This window comes from Psittacula echo (genome assembly GCF_963264785.1).
Source record: "Psittacula echo genome assembly, chromosome: 11".
NCBI classification, from domain to species: Eukaryota; Metazoa; Chordata; class Aves; order Psittaciformes; family Psittacidae; genus Psittacula; species Psittacula echo.
Window position 1 is genome coordinate 11,369,883 of NC_137746.1, and position 16,413 is coordinate 11,386,295.

Below are 16,413 nucleotides of genomic sequence, written 5' to 3' on the forward strand. Positions count from 1 at the left end.
CCATGCAAATGCCGTGAACTTCTTTGGCCAAGAGCCTGGGATTCTACGAGCACCTGGCTAAGTGACAATTTGGTACTAACATCAGTTATGAAAAATTAGATGAAATTTAAACCACCATTGAAAATTCAATGGCTGTCCATTTCAAATGCTCTCATGTACTCGTATGACGAAGTTGAAAAGGTATCAGTTGCTAGAGAAAGACTTAACAGACCTCAATTTTACAGGCCTTGATTAAGTTTGAGGTAGAGTGGTATCTCAACTTAACAGCTTTAAGAACCGCCTCTAAGCACCACAACAACCAAACCAGTATTCATTAGCTCATGGTTTGGTGCCAGAAGTTACAGAAGGTTGTGAATGCACAGTGAGATTCACTAAGAACCCACATGATTCCATGCTGCCCACCATAGCAGCTGGCCAACAGATTTCCATTGAACCAGATCAGCCATAACTGAAGACTGTTTCAGACCTCGTATCACTATCCCCATGGCTGACCCATGCTAGTTTCAACACTTTATTAAGGTTGCACTTGTTAGATTTGCAGCATCAAGGAGGTGGTATCTGTGCTGCCATGTTCCCACGCTGCCCATGTTCATTTTGTATGCCACAGCCAGACACCATTACTTCACTCCTATGTGGGTCAAGTGTTCACTTGGCTATATACAACACTAACATGTTATTTAACCTTCTTAAGAATTACCACGTTGCAGAAAATACTTTAGGGTTTTTAAGTTCCTCACAGCAAGCTCTATACATACCTGGTCTGCTAACATAAGTACTGTTTTCATCGTAAACCTGCGAGAACAGAAGTTGAATAGGTCTTCAAGGCTGGGACCAAGAAGATCCATAACTAGAACATTGTAGTCCTTTTCTTGACCATACCACCTGCAACAAAGAAAAAGTGAATTAGCAGGAACCCTAAAGCAGCCCAGGATACCATTAACCCTCTTTGCTGCAAGGGTACATTGCTGACTAATGTTGAATCTTGAGTGCTAACTAAAACTTAAGGCTTGTAGAGTTGTATTTTTCCTGGAAACAAGGTCTGAGGACAAAATAGGACACATAAATTGGCAAGTGTGAGCATATTTCATTTTCCCTGAAGAGGAAACACTACACTTTAGCAGCATCTGAAATACCAAACACCAAAATCAAAATGCAATCAAAGCAGAAGCCATTACATGTCATTACAGTGACGTGTGTGTACAAAGTCTGAGCTGAAACTCATCTGCAGGACTCCTTATGGTCCCATCAGTTTCCTGCATTATTTAACTCCACATCCTTCAGGCTTTGTTTTCAGGTGACTTCTCTGCAATAGACTAAAGCAGCTCATGCAGTTAACTCTTCATTCATTCACCCAAATTTAACAAATGGCAACCAAGTTCTAGTGTCTTATTAAGTAGAAGATAAAGACTCTTTACCGGGTTTTCAACATTCCAACTGGAAAAACACTTAGTGTCACAAAAGCAAAAATACAAACGTAGCAAAATATCAACCGTAGCCAGGCTGTAATATCCACCCTTAAGCGTCTGATGTATCAAATCAGTGGAAAAAACTTCATGTTACCAATGCTGTGAGGACAAGCAGGCAGCCTCACACACACTTTTCTTCCTTTCAATACATGTCTAGCATTTCCATCATAGCACTGTTTTATGTTATCTGCAACTGCAAATAGTATTTCACCACCTATTCTAATACTTTGTTGTAAAGATTCGACATCTCAATCAGAAGGGTGCTTTTTGCCTTTCCCAGATACCTAGTCCTAGTACCAGCAGTCAGGGGATAACACACTGATGACCTCTTCTCCAGGAGGAGTCCTGAAGTGCCAACAAAAGGGGCGCAGAAAAGATACACCAAGATTAGACCCCATAATAAGAGCATGCAGATAAAAAAAATACCAAGTCTCAGCTCAAACACAGTGGTAGCTGGGGCTTAGAGATGTATAAAGACATTTTACTTCCACTTTAGGCAATGACTCCAGTAGGCTAATGCATGGCTGTCTGGAAAATAGTTACACTAAAAAAGCCAACAAATTCCTCGGTACTCACAGGATTCCAAGCTTTGCCAGGGTGGTAGAGTCAAATGTTTACAAAACTGCAGAGAAAATACTCTATATTTGGATCTGCGTCAGGAACTACTGGCCTGTACCTTCTTCTAGTAGAAACCTCGCACTTTGTAATGCATTGTTGTAAATTTGATAAAAGTCGAGTATGAGCCACAGCTTATATATATTGTTTTACTTGTCAGTGTAGGACCCTTATTCATTCCCTACATCAAGAAGGGACGTAGAAAAAAATATTTTAAAAGCAGTCATTCAAATGGCATGTCAATAAAATAGTTTCTCCAAAACATTAATGACCATACCAATACTGTAAGTACTATTCATCAGGTTTTGCCATCTAAAAATCCACTGAATGTACTATTATGTACAAAAAAAACCCCCTTGCAAGTGACCCAAATAGGAAAGCATACTGATGGTATTATTTGATGAAGCCTGTAAGTTATGGAGAGGTTAATGTTCACACTGCAACCTGACACTGAGCCATGACACATACACATTTTAAGACCTGCCTAGGGCCCTTCTAAGGACTGGTGAGAAGCCAGTTTCAACTGCAAGAGTAACCAAGAAGAGTCTTCTAAAAGTGCAATGCAGAGATGGAGGAAAGAGTCAAAATGAGATGCTGTTGAGAAGTTTAGCTATCTCCAAACAAGATTTGGTTCAAGAATTACTGACTATGCCTGTAAATCTACTTCTTCCTTACTATCAGTCACCTATGCAAATGGCTGAGTAGTTCTGACAAGGCTCTACGAACAAGTCCATAGGTCACAGTTAAAAACTTATTATCTAGAGTAATAAACAACCAGATCACATGCCCTGCCTTGTTATTCTGTCACATGGAATTTAGGTTTATTGTGAAAAAGTCTAAAGAACAATGAGCAAAATTGAAGCTTTCTAAGAAGTAAATCAAGATCTAGATAAAATATTTTCTTCAAGAAATGGAAGTCCAATACTGATACTGAGTGTAACTGCTCAGCACAGTAATGGTTCAGTGCCCAAGAGACTGCAGTACAAGGGAAAAGGATCAAAGATCAGTCTTCAACCGTGCTAAGAAAATTTAGTTACAGCATCACAGAAAAAGCAAAGCTGATGAAAAGGAAGCCTACTCTGTGAGCTACATTTTAAAAAGCATTTGGTTCCTCTATAGGGATCTCTCTGCTTCGTAACTGCAGTAATTCAGGTTGATTGCACAACCTCCATTTGGCCTACTTCTATGTATGCACAAGAAAACTTTAATCTCCTGACCATTCTGCACTGCTGGAATGCAGGATCAGCTCTGCAAGACAAAGAAAGAAGTCTGGTCCTCAACATTTTATTTTCACATTTACCTGCCTGTAACTCCTCACAGGATTTCTAACTCCTGGCAACTGACACTTCTGCTGGGGTACTGGAGTAACCTGTGCTTTATTTACTTTGCTAACACTGCAAGTAAGTTTTCATTTCCCTTGGAACACTTCCAGGGAAAATAGGATTAAGAAGTAAGGCTACATCAAGTCCATTCAGTCTTGTAGCTGCTACTACTGGCAGCTCTAAGTAAAAAAATGTCTTGGCTCTTCTTTGTAAACCTTGGATATAATGATACATAAGAGCTTGGCAAGCGCTCCTTACTCCCACATTCGCATAATCAATGTCAGATGGCATAAGCACAGGTTTTGGATGAACACAGATTCAGAGCACTTTTAGTGCTTTGTGCGTGTGTGTTTTTTGGGAGGATTTTTTGTTGCCATACTGCCCAGTAGCTTTAAAACCTGCACGCCAAACTAGTGTCTCAAAGAAAAACCCAGTTCTAATCCTGCATTTCTAATTCAAGTTTCTAATAAAGAAACTTGGAGTGAACTACTAACATGAAGCAATGATGCCTACAAGGCCCTGGGCAACTATGACAACAGAATCTCAGAACACAAGTGTCCCACATGTCTGTTTGATCTCCATGGACTCTTTTATTTTTTTTAAGCACACTTAAGAACTCTCTAATGCTAAAGCTGAGGAAGCAACAGCAGCAAAACATTTTAAGCAGGGAGCATTTTGGAGAGGAGTGGAAAATGGAAGCAAAAGATTAAACTACTTGACAGTTCACTTTGCGTGGGTATTTCAGATTGTTACATACAGTGTATTACTTTGAAAAGAAAAGCTAAACTACTAAACTAGGAAAACTTAATATTTCTCTAATTCACTCCCACAGTGCTGTACATCCTACTGGGACGTATTTCCTAGAGCAAGTTTTGATTCTGTAGCACAGGTGCATTTATACCTACTTACACCAAAACACCTCACACAACATAGAGATTATAAGTAGCTTTCCTGAACAGCAGTAAATGATCTTACTGAAGAGCAGACAAAACATTAACAGGACAATATTATTAGGAAATGCTAAGAGTTATCCTTGAGCTGGTAACATCTGATGCAGCTGGTAACAACACTAGGCCATATTCAAGCTGTAAGGCATGCCCAGGCTCACGCACGCATGAAAATGCTTCGTCACTCTCCCTTCCCTCATCTGTTTAAAGCTACAGATCAGTGAGAATTCAGTAAATATCCTCATATCTGTCAATGCTCATTTAAACATTGAACAGTGACCTTAGTTTGACTTCGGCAACTTGTCTACTTTGAAATGCCAAGTCTTACCACATCAACAAGTTTCCAAACCATGTGGTTCAGCAGTCACACACACAGAGCTGAAGTTCTGTAACATCTTCAGTATCAATATTTGTAGCTCTGTGCTCAACAACTTAAGTCACATGACAGTGTCATTTGAAAGGATTCAGTTTCCAGCTCACATAAAACAGGGAGGATGCCAGATCACACAAGTCAATGTTTATTTGAACTTGTATGGGGAGGGTTTTTAAGTCCCTTGACTAACCTTGAGACAAGCAAATGAAGCACTGATGCATCTCTAGTGCTTGGTGGCAAAGACTACAGTCAGGTCTACTCAAACTTAAAATCCTCCTCTGTTTTTATAGCTGCAGCTTTCCAAAACTGTATGATGTCCATTTCAGAAACTGCATATTTTGTAAATAGTGTCAAGGACAAAAGAAATGTTTGAGAAAATGTTTGTTAATAGCTTGTTGGTTGGTTTGTTTTGTTTTTAACTGAGAGAATATGTCATTCAGACACAGCACATGAAATTACAGGCCCAGGTTCAGACTCCTGTACCACTTAAACAGCTTTAGTAGATCAGCAGCAGTTTCATCCATTACACTGGCACTAGTAATTGCTACAGCAAGGTAACAAAAACGTCACAATTATCAAAGTATGAACTGTTCATGTGATAAATAAAAGTATTCAGAAGATTGTCATGAAAAAGAAAAATCTCAAATTCAGATCAAGATGAACTGAATTACCAGCCATCAACAGCTCTACAGTTCTCAATAAAGAATCCCCAAAGCCCATGCATTCTGAAGCCATGAAGTAAAGGCACTGCCAACCACCATTAGCATAATGGCACATCATTTGGTCTACAGCTTATATACAAACCAAAAATCAGCTCAGTATCATAAAAAAGTGTTCCTATTACCAGGGTAGCTCTAACCAGGCTATTTTGTTTCAATTTAATAAAAGCTCTTCTCAATCAATGCTTGCTTTGCCAGGTAACCTATCCTCCACTAAAAGCTTCTGTCAACTCCATCACAGACTGCTCCATTGGAGGCTGTGCAACCTGGAATTACAGAAACAACTACAGAAGGTCATGCTTTCATGAGACAAAACACATCTCTTTGTTCCTCACTGTGAGGAAGTGCAGTGCTTCTATGACAAGACTTCAATAGTTCAACTCAAACCTTCAGACTTACAGTAACCTTTCAGTCACTATAAAAAGAAAAAGAGGCCGATCTGGACTTCTTTGACATTACATAAACTTCTGCCACTTCCCTAATTCATAGTATGTGACCCTATGATTACTCTGTGTAATCCTACACAATTAGCTCCCCAGCACTTGGCCTTTCAAACCACCAAGCAGAAGAGTTCACATGACAAAAATTGAGACTGTCCAAACCAGAGTGGATAAAAAAAGCTGTTAAAACAAAAGGCATACAGTGAACAAGCAAGCTGGAGAGAGCTTACTACTAGAATTACCTGAGATCACCTTATCAGTAAGTTTGACAAGTCAGCAGGAGCTTAGGAGTGAATATGCAAGTCTGGAAGGCCTCATGAACACAAAGGATTCAGACATCCTACAGAAATCCAAATGACACTGAACTGATGCACACTCTAGAAGCGTATTCCATTTCTGCAAGCATTAAGTAATTTATACAAAAGTGTCTGAACTAGGCATTAGTCAGATGATGTGACTAAAGAGAAACCAGACGTCCCTATAATCATATAGTTTTAATATCAGGCATCACTGAAAAATAATAAGCAATCCTAACCAGTAAAAATACAAGTGTTCTACACAGACTGTGAAGCAATCGGTACCAAAGCTTAGCACTGACGTGCAAACCCCATCACCAACATTCAGGAAAGGAAATCCAAATCAACAGGGACAGAAAAGAGACTTCAAGAAAGATGGGAAATACTGTAATCATGTATTCAAAAAGCTCAGCAGGGCAGCTATGGAGTTATGCAACTATTCTTTATAGATACAGGAGGAGTGTAACAGGGAGAAGGTTATCAGTAAAAAGAAAGATCAGGGAAGAAATCAATAGGAGCTGACTGCCTAAGGATACAAGCATTTATCTAGGAACAGAGGCATGTTCTCTGCCTAACAGTCATGAGCACTGCCACGACAGCCTACAAAGTTTTACCACTGCACCTGACCAATGCACAGGAAGAACTGCATGTTGTCCAAAACAGGTGATGAGTGCGGACCAAAGGGGTCCCTTCTGGTCCCATGTTCTAGACTTCTCAGCACAGACAACTCTTGACATAATCATGTTTCAAACAAATTGGCAAGTATATTCTGCCTGTTAAAATATACTAATTTGAGTCTTAACAGATACTGAAGCAACACACACAAGAAAAGTAATCTATCATCCTAAGATGTCTAAATTGAGACATTTTATATTTCTAGTTTTATCTCCCCTGAAGCTGAAAAAGCACTTCTAAACTGTTAGCCAGCTAGAAGTAATATAAATGAACTTAACATAACATGGCATGACTGAAATACTGAAGTGGAATATTTAGCAGATGTCATCTAACGTTAGTTGCCATGGTGAGCATGAATTAGGCCACCCAAGCACTAAATAAAGAAACGCAATGAACATCCTACGCTATGAAGTTAGCTAGACTCTATAAATAAAATTCTGTATCACTTTTTGTACAGTTATGAGAGAAATATGAATGTGTGAAGTACACCAGAGCAACTCATCTCCTAAGCAATAAGGTCATTTCATCCACCAAGTGTTATTATGTTGCATATATACTTCCATGTAGCTGACTTGCTGTTTTGCTAGCTGGTTTATGAGGTGCATTAACACCTGGTAGGAAGCAAGGAGAAGCTAAGGCAAGTTTCTTCCATAAAAGTCAGAAGGTTTAACTGAGAATGTAAAGCCATTAATCCACAGTAGGCATGGGAAACACTGCCGAGCTGGAGCATTTCAGTAATACCTGTTCCAAACAGGAGTTACACTGAACTTCTGCAGCTGTTTCTGCAAAGACTGAGATAAGGCAAGGAGAAAAAAAGGGAAGAAAAAGAATAGAAAAGGACAGCTTCATTTGTTTTCAAACCGTGGTCTCTCTTGGATGTTTTAAAGGAGTCCACAAAGACCGATTAAGACAGAAGTTTAGATTGTTACAAAACATGAAATAGGTTTTGTCTAAAGACATTCATTCTCTCAGTAGAAAAACTGTAGGCATTAAAATACTCGCTGGCCATTTGAGTCTGAGCTACCAGAAGAGGAGGCTTCCTCTTACCTACTAAAGTGGTTCTGCCCTTCAGTATGCAGCCCTAAGTAATAACAGAATGTTAATTAACATAAGGCTCTATTGCTAGAACCTTCCTCCTCATTACTTGCAGACCTACATAAAAGTATCAGTCTTGGCAAAGAAAATAAAAGAGAAAACTTTTCAGACTAAGTGACCAATAGTTTCAGGATTGTTTTGGGGTGTTTGGTTGGGTATTTGTTTGTTGGGAAGAGCACTGGGGGTGTTGCTTGTTTGTGGGTTTGGCAGGTGTTTTTCCAGTGGTGGTTTTGGGGTGGGTTTTAATGCTGCAGAAAGTTACTGGGAAAGCAGTTCAGAACGAAGGTGTCCAAGAGGTATATTTACAGATTTTTAAGCACTGCTTAAAGAGATCAAAATCTCAAGTGCTCAAGGAAAAATCTGTTGTGAGAACAACCCTAAAGCTATCAAACTTGACCACATTTTCCATTACATGCATTACTCAGTGAGATGAATGCAGCCAGTCTGTTATTAATACGTCTTCCAACATGGTAGCCAGCTATCAGAACAACAAAAAACCATAAATACTTTTGTAGGTATTTTTCTTCTTCCAGAAACTTGACAATTCCTTCACTATTCAGAAGACTGTGCAGTGACACATGGGTGGCAATACTGAATTTCTCAACATCAAAATCTTTTGCAAGAACTTACTGCATTGAAAAGCTCAAAAATGGAGGGATTTACTTGTTCTGTTTGCAAGAGAATGTGGCAAAAATATAAGCATTGCCCACTCAGTAGCTTTTGGTTTTTAAACTTCCAAATGACTAAACTTATAAACTATCACTTTGATCAGCCTCACATGCTCTACAGCATCTCTTCAGCCTTGCCCACCCCAGAACACATGCAATATCTGTTTCATATTCACTAAGTCTTCCTGCTATTAAGTGCAATAAATCTAATACAATACCAATAGCCACAGATGGTTCCAGCATAGCTGTTTTCCATTTGAAACTGACAATAACAACAGCATATCCCATAATATTGCCAGTGTAAAAGTCTGAAGCCCACTTTGCTTTTAAAAGGATGCCTGAAAGAGTACATAAAGGTAGAAGGAGATGAGCAATAGTTACTAAACACCATAAATGGCAAAAACCAGAAGTGCTGTCACAGGCAATTTGACCAACTGCTTTTGTCAAGAGAGCTGTAACAGTTACACTATGAACAAAGCACCACACACACATCACCAAACCCATTCTGCTGCATTCCTCCAAGCCAGAACCAAGAATATGGGGATAAAGGTAGATGGTGCACACTAATAGGATCAGTGCCCAGTTAACAAGATTACAGCTAAAAACGCTTTGTCACTGAAAAAGAGAGGAAAAAAGAAAAAAGACAGCTGGTGGCTGAGAACAATGAGAATAAGCCCAGCAGAATACTGCAGGCTCTGCATTGTGTCCTAAAGGCAGATCACATTGTTAGAATGTTAAGCTTGGTTCAAGAGCTTTTTGTGAAAAATGAAGGTAATAATTCACCAAAATTTGTACCTCGACAACAAATCACAGCTTAAAAAAATTCTCAGAGTGTTTCTATGAGTTTTTTTGAAACTCCAGAGACAAGTTCAGAAACTTTGCTGCTCTTCCAGGCAGCAATAAGCAGCGAGTCAAAGACTTGCAAGTTTAAAAGGGTTTAGAATATTCAGAGAATAAGGACATCCCCATCTCAATTTTTGCTATTTTATGTGCAAACAGTGTGTTCTGTTCCAGTAAGTACCACCAACCCTTGTGAGCCCTCCACAACAAGCTCACAGTTGATCCCACAGAAGCAATATTAAAAACCTTTGAATTCAAAACTGAGATTTTGCTCATTACCTTTCCTGCAATCAGCCAGAAAGGCTATCAAATCAACCTGAAAGGCTATAAAACCGAATTGCTTGGTCCTGAATTAAAATGACACTCCAGATAAGCTATCTTATCATTACTAAGTTTGCAATCATATCTAAAGGGCAGAATTCAGTTTATGAACAGGTGCCCAGAATGAATGAGCAATCCATACCTCACCTATGATTTCAGCTTTGTGAGTCAAAGAACCACAGCAGACCACTTTAGTGAGGCAAAGACACATAACGCAACTTCTAGTAAGTTGATCTTGGCTACTGCATTACTTAATGAGATGAAAAATAGAGAACAAGTCCCTCATTCTTAAATGATGAATGTAAGATTACAGCCGTCCATTTCCCAGATGGGGAGCACAGAGAGAAAAATTATGCTGAGCCCAGCTTAGCATGGCAATGGGAAAAGTGTAGAGTGATTTCTTAATTTTCTATCAAATGCTCTGAGCTGCTGCTGTTTAAATGTGTCACAGTACAGAAGTTACTTAAAATGTATCAAGTGATTTTCCTTCAACTTGATTCATCCTTCTACATTCACTGAGCCAAGAACGGCTTATTAAAACTTGACAGCATACCATTATAAAACAATGGTGGAAAGAGTATTAGCAATTACACATGCAAAGTGACCTAAGTACAAAGTCACACATTCTCCCAGCTCAGCTGCTGCTGAAAACACATGTCAGAAAAGCCTGAACTGTCCGAAACAATATGGACAGTAATTTCATCTTGGTCTTACTCTTTGTAATCACCTATTCGAAGATGTATCATTAAGTGCCACAGTGATACATTTCATCTGGTCAGTCAACACCTCCCCCTTAGATTCAGAGAACAATGGACTCTACTTCTACTGAACACATGAACTTTTGTAGCAAAACCTGTGCTGAGTATCCTGCTCAGCTTCCTCTTAGAGAAAAATAATGGTTGGGATTTCTTCAAGCACCACCAGATGTCATACAGCAAAAGGACAACCGGTAACAAAAGCCCAGTCAAAGAACCTGTCAAGCAGTGTACGACAGATTCAAAGAGATTACAACAAAAACAAACAAACAAAAAAGGTATTTTAAAAATTTTCTGAAAGAAATTTTTTTTAGAAAAATGTTTGGGTTTCATACAGTGAGAACTTGAAAGCGAAAAACTTTCAGATTCGCTGACGTTATCAAATAGATCACACACCCTGAACATCAAGCAGAGAGGAAAAACACACCTTAAAAATGATTGCTGCAATTGAAGCTGGAAGTAAGAATGCAAGATTGCTTCCAGTATCCCAGCTTTAAATAAAACTCTCTCAGGGCATTTTCACCAAATCCAAGAACTCAGCAGTTCACTTCTGTTACATGGAAAAGTTGAGAAAATTCCAACTTAGGCCTCATTATAGCACCAAAAAGGAAAAAAAAAAAAAAAGTAGTTGAAGAATGCCTGCTTTTCCAGTTCTGCGATGAAACACCTGGTATCTGCTGGCTTTGGCTGTTTTCCCAGTTTTCCTTGTTGTAGCATGTAACTTACACTGCAATAGCCTTCCAAAAATCACTTTCTAGTCTTTCAGTTGTGAAAGGAAGGCACCCACATTTGAAGGAAGAAAGGAATCTGTAGTCTAAAATGAAGACTAAAACTGTTTTCACATAAGCAGCTCCTTGTAAGCTGCAAGTATTCTCATTAAGTGAGGTATGTTTGTCCTGCTCCTACACCAAAAGGCTGTAGTGAATGAGGCCAGATGGCCAAGACAACACTGTTTCCTCCACCATACAGCTCCAGCTTATAAACAGGACTACAGCCAGTCGTGGTTGGGGCAGGCAGGGAAGAGGACACAGGGAAGCTACTAACCTCAGAAATGCAGACTTGGTTTAGGCTTTGTTAAAATTAACACACGATCTAGAATAAGTCATCATCATAACCTTGCAATGGACCCTACAGGCCACTACTCATATAGGTGCAATACAATGAAGTCAGGGAAGGGTTAACAGACTAAATGGAATCGACAGTTTGATGAAGTATCTAAACTGAAATCATTGCTGCAGCTCAAGAACAAGATTCCTTTATGCCCTAAGTGTATGCATAAGAAATTCTAACTTTAAAAACAATCATTAACAAAGTTTTAAAAAAATAACTTCTTGTACAAAGTCTTTCTGAAGAATACTGAAGTTTCACATAAACTGTTCTGATGAATAGATTCAGTAGTTGGGAACTAACCCAGTATTAACACCTCAATAATCTCAAGAGAAAGAACTCCTCAGAGTGCTGCACCAGGGATTTTCTTCCAGATCAGGAAATTATTAACCACCACTGAAAGTTTCAGAGTATGAAACAAGGGTCTGCATAAGAAGCAACTGGGAGAGATTCATCTTGGCACTTTAACTGCACGGAAACCCAAGTGACGCATCTGTTGCGGGTAACAGAAAGGGGGCTGCCATTTCATTCCTGGTTGAGGTTCTCAAGCCTGGCAGCACATAACTATGAAAGGAAAAGATACATGCCTGAGCACGTCCCTTGTCCCAACACGAGAAGGGGGAGGGTTAATCACGTCCATCCGCCATTTTCTGAGCGGAGGAGGAAGACATGTTGGAACAAAAAAAAAAAAAAAAAGCAACAAAAGAAAGCAGCCATTTCCAGAGCCGGCTCCAAACTCCAGCCCCAGCAACACACCGGGGCAGGCCCACACTGCTCCCATCACAATTCAGGAGCTGCTGGACATCTTGCTTTCAAGGCACACTATGTACAGGTAAGAACAGGCAGCAAGCCAGTTGGGAGGATACCCAACTAGTTGTACAGCTTGGAAGGGAGTATTCCCCCCCCCCCAAACAGCTCAGTCCTGCCCAGGTAAGTATCTTTTTAATGGTGGTGCCCTGCCTCACACTAACATTCAAGGTACTGGCACATATGAAGGATTCCTACCGTATATGTGGGATGCCAACTCCTCCCTGCAGAATCTTGTATAGTTTGCTTTCATACAGCAGCTGGGGATGTCTAGCCTTCTGAGACTCCAACTTTACAGCAACTTCCTACAGTGAGAGGGAACAAGGAGTCAGAGTGTCCACCAAGCACAGCTTTGCCACTGAGGTTTAAGGGGCACAGCACTTCAACATCCCCCACACAGCCCTGCTGCAAATGCTTTGAGGAGAAATTTATTTTAAGCTCTCGGTGCTTAATGTCTCGTTATTTTGTTGCTTCTTCAAATAAAATCCATATGGTGATGATGTGTACATAAACATCCATCCCAGGTCATGAAACTGAGCTGGAGATGTAAAGTCTTCAGATCCATGTAACTGAGGAAGAACATATGTGGGTGTTTCTTCTTTACAGCTCACAGCCGTGAGGGGGAGGAAAGAAAAAAAATAAGAAAGAAAAAAGAAAGAGCTGAAGAAACAGGGGATCTTCTTTGTTTCTATTACTGTTGGCGAAAACGAGATAAAGTGTTCCCCAGCTGAGAGAGAGGGGGATAGATGATTGGTGGGAGATAGACGACTTTGGCCACCCATAAAAGACAAAGTATGTTTGCCCACAATGGTGGCCTCCTCTTCCTGCAACACACAACCGAGCTATGCAGCTGCTGGGTGGGGGACATCACGACCGCAGGGCTCTGCCCTCGGGGATGAAGGCCCTCGAAGGGCTTAGCCCCCCAACCCCGGGTTATGCACCTTTGTTCTTCCTCTTTGGCGAGATGGGGCCGCCATAGGGAGCAATACCGGGAGCAATGGGGGCAAAACCAGGCCTCGGGAAGGTTATCGCTGGTCGCCGGTTCTCCCCGAGGTGCGGGAGGGACCGCGCCGATGGGCCTAAAGAGGGGAGAGAGTGCGAACCGCCCTTACCTCCCCGTTGGTGATGTTGATCGCCAAATAGATGTCCCCGAAGGAGCCCGACCCGATCTTCCGCACCAGCTTGTATTTGCCTCCGACAATGAACTCGGCCTTGGAGCCGCTGCTACTCGCCATGGTGAGGGGCGGCTGAGGGGCTCGAAGGGAGAAAGAGGGCTCTACGGCCGCCCCAGAGGAGGGGAAAGGGACAGGGGAGGGAAGAGAGGGGAGGGGAAGGGGGACAGAACAAGGAAGCCTGGTCCCCGCTGCTCAGCTCCAGCCGGGCCGCTCGGGCGGGCGCCCCCTTTCCAAAGCTGTGTCCCGCTCAGCTGCCGGGCGGCTCTCGGAGCCCTCCAGAAAGACGAGAAGCGGGGCCCGCGGTACTACAGAGGTAGGGAAGGGGAAAGGGCGCGCTAAGCCCGCCGGGTCGCGGCCGCCGCCGGCCCGTCACTCGGCGGCCGCCGCCGCCATCTTGTCTCTAAGCCGCTGCTCTGGCGGACACAAAATGCCCCCAGCCTGCGGCCGCCGCTTCTTCACCGCGCGGGGCACGCTGGGAGCGGGGCGGGGCGGCGCACAGGCCCCGCCCCTCCCTCATTGCCTGGCGGGGGGGGGAGAGAGGGCTGTGTAGCGGATGCGCATGCACACAGTGCAAGCCCGTGCACTGCGCATGCCCAAGAGCGCGCCCCGCCCTCAAAGGCGATGACCAGGCGGTGTTCTCTACCTCCCCTCTTAAAGGGGCAGGTGCCCCCGCTGGGGGTGGTTGCTCCAGGTGACCTCCTCTGTGTCCCCGTCTGGGCTGTGGGGTGCCTCCAGCCAGCAGGAGATAAGGCTGGGGCAGCCCCTGCTGTGACGCACGGTTTCATGTGGGGCTGTGGCAGGCCCTGGTGCAAGGTGCTTATCGGCTCCGCACCCGACATGTGTGCCCGGTAGTGGTGTGGGTTTGAGCATGAACCCACGGGAGCTCTCCTGTGCTGTGGTGTCTGAAGGTTGTGGGGCTGAGCTGATCGTGGTGCCTTCCCCACTGCTGGGTGTACACCGCAAGTGCTTCACTACCCATGCTCAGCTGCCATGTCCTGTGTACCCCTCCCACCTTCAGCCTCGGCTCGCTTGAGGCTTGAGCTCCTGGATGCAGTGAGGGTTCAGCAGGTGCTGAGGAAGCTGTGACCCCTCACAAAGACCACACTGTGGGCAGAGGCACCCATTGTGGCCGCATCTCTTAGCCCTGCGGCCCCTGTCTTCACACGGCCGTTACACTCGTGCCCTCTCCTTCGCCACATTGCTGTGACCCAGCAGCTCATGCTCCGGGAGCTGTTCCTTGCTGTGTGTCAAACCCAATGGAAGCCTCCTCCGTTGCCCCCTCCCTGGGTGCTGTGCGCTTTGCCTTTGCAGGAACACAAACCTGTGAGTTCCCGGTGACTCATCATCGCTCCCTGTCAGAGCGGCGTCTTCTCCTGTGCAAGCCTACATTGGGGAAATGATTCAGTCTGCAGGAGAAAGCTCCTACAGGAATGCAGCTCATGTATGTACAAGCAAAGCCTACTCAGGGTGTCTGCTTTTAAGGGAAGCAGTAGGAGAAACTGCTTTCCAACTTACCTGCTTGACACCCAGAGCCATGAGAATAATACAGAGTTCGATTTTAAGGCTGGTCTATGCACGGATTTATTTTTTTTTAATAGCTAACTATTTTGGAGAAAGAAGTGAAATGAAAAGGTTCAGGTTAGGACACTGCTATTTTGGTTGGAAATTGTTCATATAAAAGTAAAGGAGTTCTCTGAACAGCATTCACACGGCGATAGAGGCTTGTGTTGCACTCACCATGTTGCTTTCTAGCTTGGTAAAGGCACTGCGCTACAAACACTTTCTGTCTGCACAAGTGAGAAAAAGTCCTGGCTTGTATCCATCTGGCTGTTAGGCAGCAAGGGAAGTCTGTGATTTGCCTCTGTTTCTTCCTGTGGTGGACTCAGTCAGCTACAGGATGACTCCATTGCGAGACACCAGGAGAAATGGAGAGGGAAGATTGGCAGCCAGAAATTCCCTGAACTGCAGATACCAGTTCCAAGTTCCCCGTGTGTTTCGGGGAGCTCAGATCCAAGGGTTTACTACAGGTCTCTAATAAAAATGAAATGTGAAGGATTCAAAATCAGCCCGGCCTGTGCCAGATGTACCAGAATGAAAACGATGCTCTGAGCGCTCACTAGCCTCCAACTCATTCCCACCTCAGTTCTGTCAAGGAGCATTTGTTGAAGCAAGAATATCTGCACCCTTGTCACTCAAAGGGAATGTAGATCTTGTGCGGAGGAGCTCAGATACATCGCACACTAGTTAAGGGGGCTGGAGTTTCGAGGGCAAATGAGGTATCTTTGAGCATCACACTCCTTTCTAAATGCAGAGCCCCTGTGTCCTCAGTTGCCCCCACATAGCTGTTAATGCTGGTTTGCAGACTGCTCAGGACTGATGTGCACTTACTTTGGGGTTTAGTTGTTTTTAATGGTTGCTCGGGATGGGATTTGAGCAGTTTGGGGGTTTTTGGCTTGAGTCACGTATCCTTGGAGGAGCTGGAAAAACAGGTCTGCAGCTCCTGGTGAGTAAATAGACCATGCATGGGGATGCAGGAGAGCAGGATCTGCTGGGCTATGCAATGCTGCCACCTCCTGCCTTCCGGGGGACATCTCTGTGTCCAGGGAACACTGCTGGTGCCTTGGGACAGAGAACATCGCACAAGACAAGGACTGGCCGAGCTGATCTGGTGCAAAAGCACCCAGGCGCGCATCTTCCCCAGAATGTCTGCAGTGTGTCTGCAATCTAGCTGGGTGTCGTGCAAAAAGAGGTGGCCAGCAGTCAGCATTTGCTATCTTTTGTCTTGGTTATTT

The 16,413-nt window shown here is 43.1% G+C and overlaps 1 protein-coding gene across 5 annotated transcripts in view; it reads right to left on the reverse strand.

The window, feature by feature from the left end:
- Positions 1 to 14,251, reverse strand: part of CSNK1A1 (casein kinase 1 alpha 1) — a gene marked incomplete at its 3' end in the record, with an annotated part of 34,730 nt that extends 20,479 nt beyond the window's left edge. Inside the window, exons 1-3 of one of the 5 annotated variants that reach the window (XR_013957832.1) lie at positions 13,559 to 14,251; positions 12,645 to 12,751; positions 756 to 882 (exon numbers count right to left, since the gene is read on the reverse strand). Coding sequence is in view for 4 of the 5 variants with exons in the window: in XM_080627450.1 (XP_080483576.1) it covers positions 756 to 882; positions 12,645 to 12,751; positions 13,559 to 13,681 (357 nt within the window). The remainder of the gene's footprint in view (positions 1 to 755; positions 883 to 12,644; positions 12,752 to 13,558) is intronic. The other 4 variants (XM_080627450.1, XM_080627448.1, XM_080627451.1 and 1 more) reach the window with 4 other exon arrangements.
- Positions 14,252 to 16,413: the final 2,162 nt, after the last annotated feature.